The sequence below is a fragment of the Sinocyclocheilus rhinocerous genome, unplaced genomic scaffold, assembly GCF_001515625.1.
Source record: "Sinocyclocheilus rhinocerous isolate Xijiao unplaced genomic scaffold, SAMN03320098_v1.1 scaffold365, whole genome shotgun sequence".
NCBI lineage: Eukaryota > Metazoa > Chordata > Actinopteri > Cypriniformes > Cyprinidae > Sinocyclocheilus > Sinocyclocheilus rhinocerous.
Genome location: NW_015659915.1, coordinates 1,295,971 through 1,298,361, shown reverse-complemented (window position 1 = coordinate 1,298,361; position 2,391 = coordinate 1,295,971). Strand labels below are relative to the sequence as shown.

The following is a 2,391-nucleotide window of genomic DNA, read 5'->3' as shown; positions in this document are numbered from 1 at the left end:
ATGCATTGCACAGTTCCATAAGATGTCCAGAAGTCATACTTAAACATATTTGTTTTTAATTATCTGTTGTAAGCTTGCTTGTATCTGTTACTCTGTGAGAACATAAAAAATCAGCTAATTGGTTTTAATTAATATATATATATATATATATATAAAACAATTATGTAATTTTTTAAGATGTTCTAGACAAAGTTGTTTTGAATAAGCAAATAGCAAGATGTTTTACACTAAAAATGTTCAATGCAACAGCATCAACGGAGAGCTGATGAAGCACAAGTCACGGTGTGATCTTCCTGCTGCTGCTGCTGTGCGGTTGTTTGGGAGGTGGTGGTCTGCTCTTGATGTTCTGGCACTTTGGGATGTGTCTCTGTGCTGGCCCTGGGGCAAATCTGCGGCCACAGTGAGGGCAGCTAACATATTCTGAGTTTAGGTTTGAGGCTGACTGCGGCACACTTCCTTGACCCTGACGCATGGTTTGAACGAAGGCCTCGTGTTTCTGCCGCCAATTATTCTTCTTAGGCTGCGGATAAAAACAGTAAGACATCAGTAAAGACACAGATAGTGCACAGAAAAGCGATGTTATGAAGTAAACACTACCACAGCTAAACAAAACACAGATCGGCCTTTGCAGATGACAAATAACATAATTGTGATTTTTTTTTTTCACGATCAATGTTAAGATATATATGAATGTAGTCAAATTACAATTTGAGTCTGTTCCTCACACTATCATATGACTTAAGAAGACCTTTTTAGAGTGCAAATCATATGGAGTACTTGCTGATAATTTTATGGTTTTTTTTTTCTTTTCATTTTTTATGGAGCTTATGAATTTAACATAGGCTATGAAATAACAGTAAGAAAAATTTACTTTTCTAATAAATCATATATTGAACTTTTAGACAAAATATATTTAATTTAACAAATGCAAATGTTTTTTTTTAGCAGGCCTGTCATATTTGATCCATCAGGCTTTTAAAGCTCATATAGTCTGATACAGTGAGAATATGAAACAAAAGCAGCTCAATTTTATTTAGAGACTCAAAATGAGAAATAATATGCAATTTAGTGCAGATGTTGATATTTATATGATGAAATTCTGATGCTTGTACTGTAAATCAATGAGATCTTTATAACAGTGCAGCAGAGACTGACATAAAGTGATCTAAATATCAGTCGTCTCTATATCTCCAGTAATCTGTCTCAGACTGAAATGCTCCAGACATATAATGCAGTGATTGAGAGCTGAAGAAATAAAGGCTCCTCAGAAGATGTGAGATGTTCTGGAGGCTTGTGAAGATCATTCCTCCGCTGAGGAACAGTGAAAGTAAAGCTTCTGGAAACAAACGCTCCTCAAAAGATCCTGAGGATCAGATTTGAGACTCTAAAACATGATTGATGGAGAATCAAGTAAAGCTGAGCTGCTTCAGTCCAGTAAGTGTTCATCTGGAGATATGACTGCAGTTATTCTGACGTTTACTTGATCAAAATCAGTCAAGATTTGACCGCAGAAACACACGAGAAGCAATTTCTACAATTACACTAAAAGAGCTTTTACTGGATAAAAAAATAACTCTGTGTGTGTGTAACACAAATACGTCTCAAATATGTTATTATAGTAGGATTTAATGAGTTAAAAGTAAAACTCTTACTGGTGTTTTGCTCCTGCTGTTGGTTTTCATGAACTCCTCGAGGTCTGTTCCTTTGACTCTGTACTGTGACGTGTCGAATATCTTGCGCTGGGGCCGCTTTTTCTCACACACCCTCTTGTGTGTCTCCAGACGGTCTCGTGCGAAGCACCGATGGCACACGTCACACGGGATCACGGGCTTCTCCTCCAGACTGAGCTCCAGGCGCTTTCCTCTCATGTCTGGGGTTTCTCTCCGGGACGGCGTCCTTCATGAGTTTCGATGCGAGTCGATACAAACCGTCTTTATGTTCTCTCCTCTCATGCGTCTTGTGAGGTGAGATCTGTCCCTTCTCTCAGAGTCAGATGAATTTGGTTTTCTCACGTCGCAGTGATCTTCATCTTCATTGTGCAAATAGAGGTTGTGTGCTCCCATGTTTCTCTCTCTTCGCCCGTTACTCATTTCCCTGCTCCTGCTTTTTGCTGTCTGTTGTTCATACTCACCCCACTCTCTCATTTCCTCCAGCTTGTGACCCTCTGTCATGTCTAAGGTCAAAGGTCGTCTCCATTTTGTACTTTCTTTGCTCCTCTCCACCTGGCCATCCCATTCCTCCCATCTTTCCATATCATCTCTGGATTCCCTGTGATATGTGTCTCTTTCCTCATCCCAGTCTCCGTATCCACTACTATAGAACCTGTTGTCCTCCTTTAGCTCTTCCGAATATCTTTTATTCCTCTCATCTCTCTTTGCACTGTCCTTCCTC

General features: G+C 39.5%; 1 protein-coding gene across 1 annotated transcript; it reads right to left on the bottom strand.

The window, feature by feature from the left end:
• Nucleotides 1–277: 277 nt before the first annotated feature.
• LOC107724246 (zinc finger C2HC domain-containing protein 1C) lies at nt 278–1,899 on the bottom strand. The gene is made up of 2 exons (XM_016533083.1): nt 1,653–1,899; nt 278–520 (listed from the first exon to the last, which is right to left on the bottom strand). Exons 1-2 carry the CDS (start codon nt 1,866–1,868, stop codon nt 278–280), a joined length of 459 nt encoding a protein of 152 aa, XP_016388569.1. The 5' UTR covers nt 1,869–1,899.
• Between the last annotated feature and the right edge of the window lie 492 nt (nt 1,900–2,391).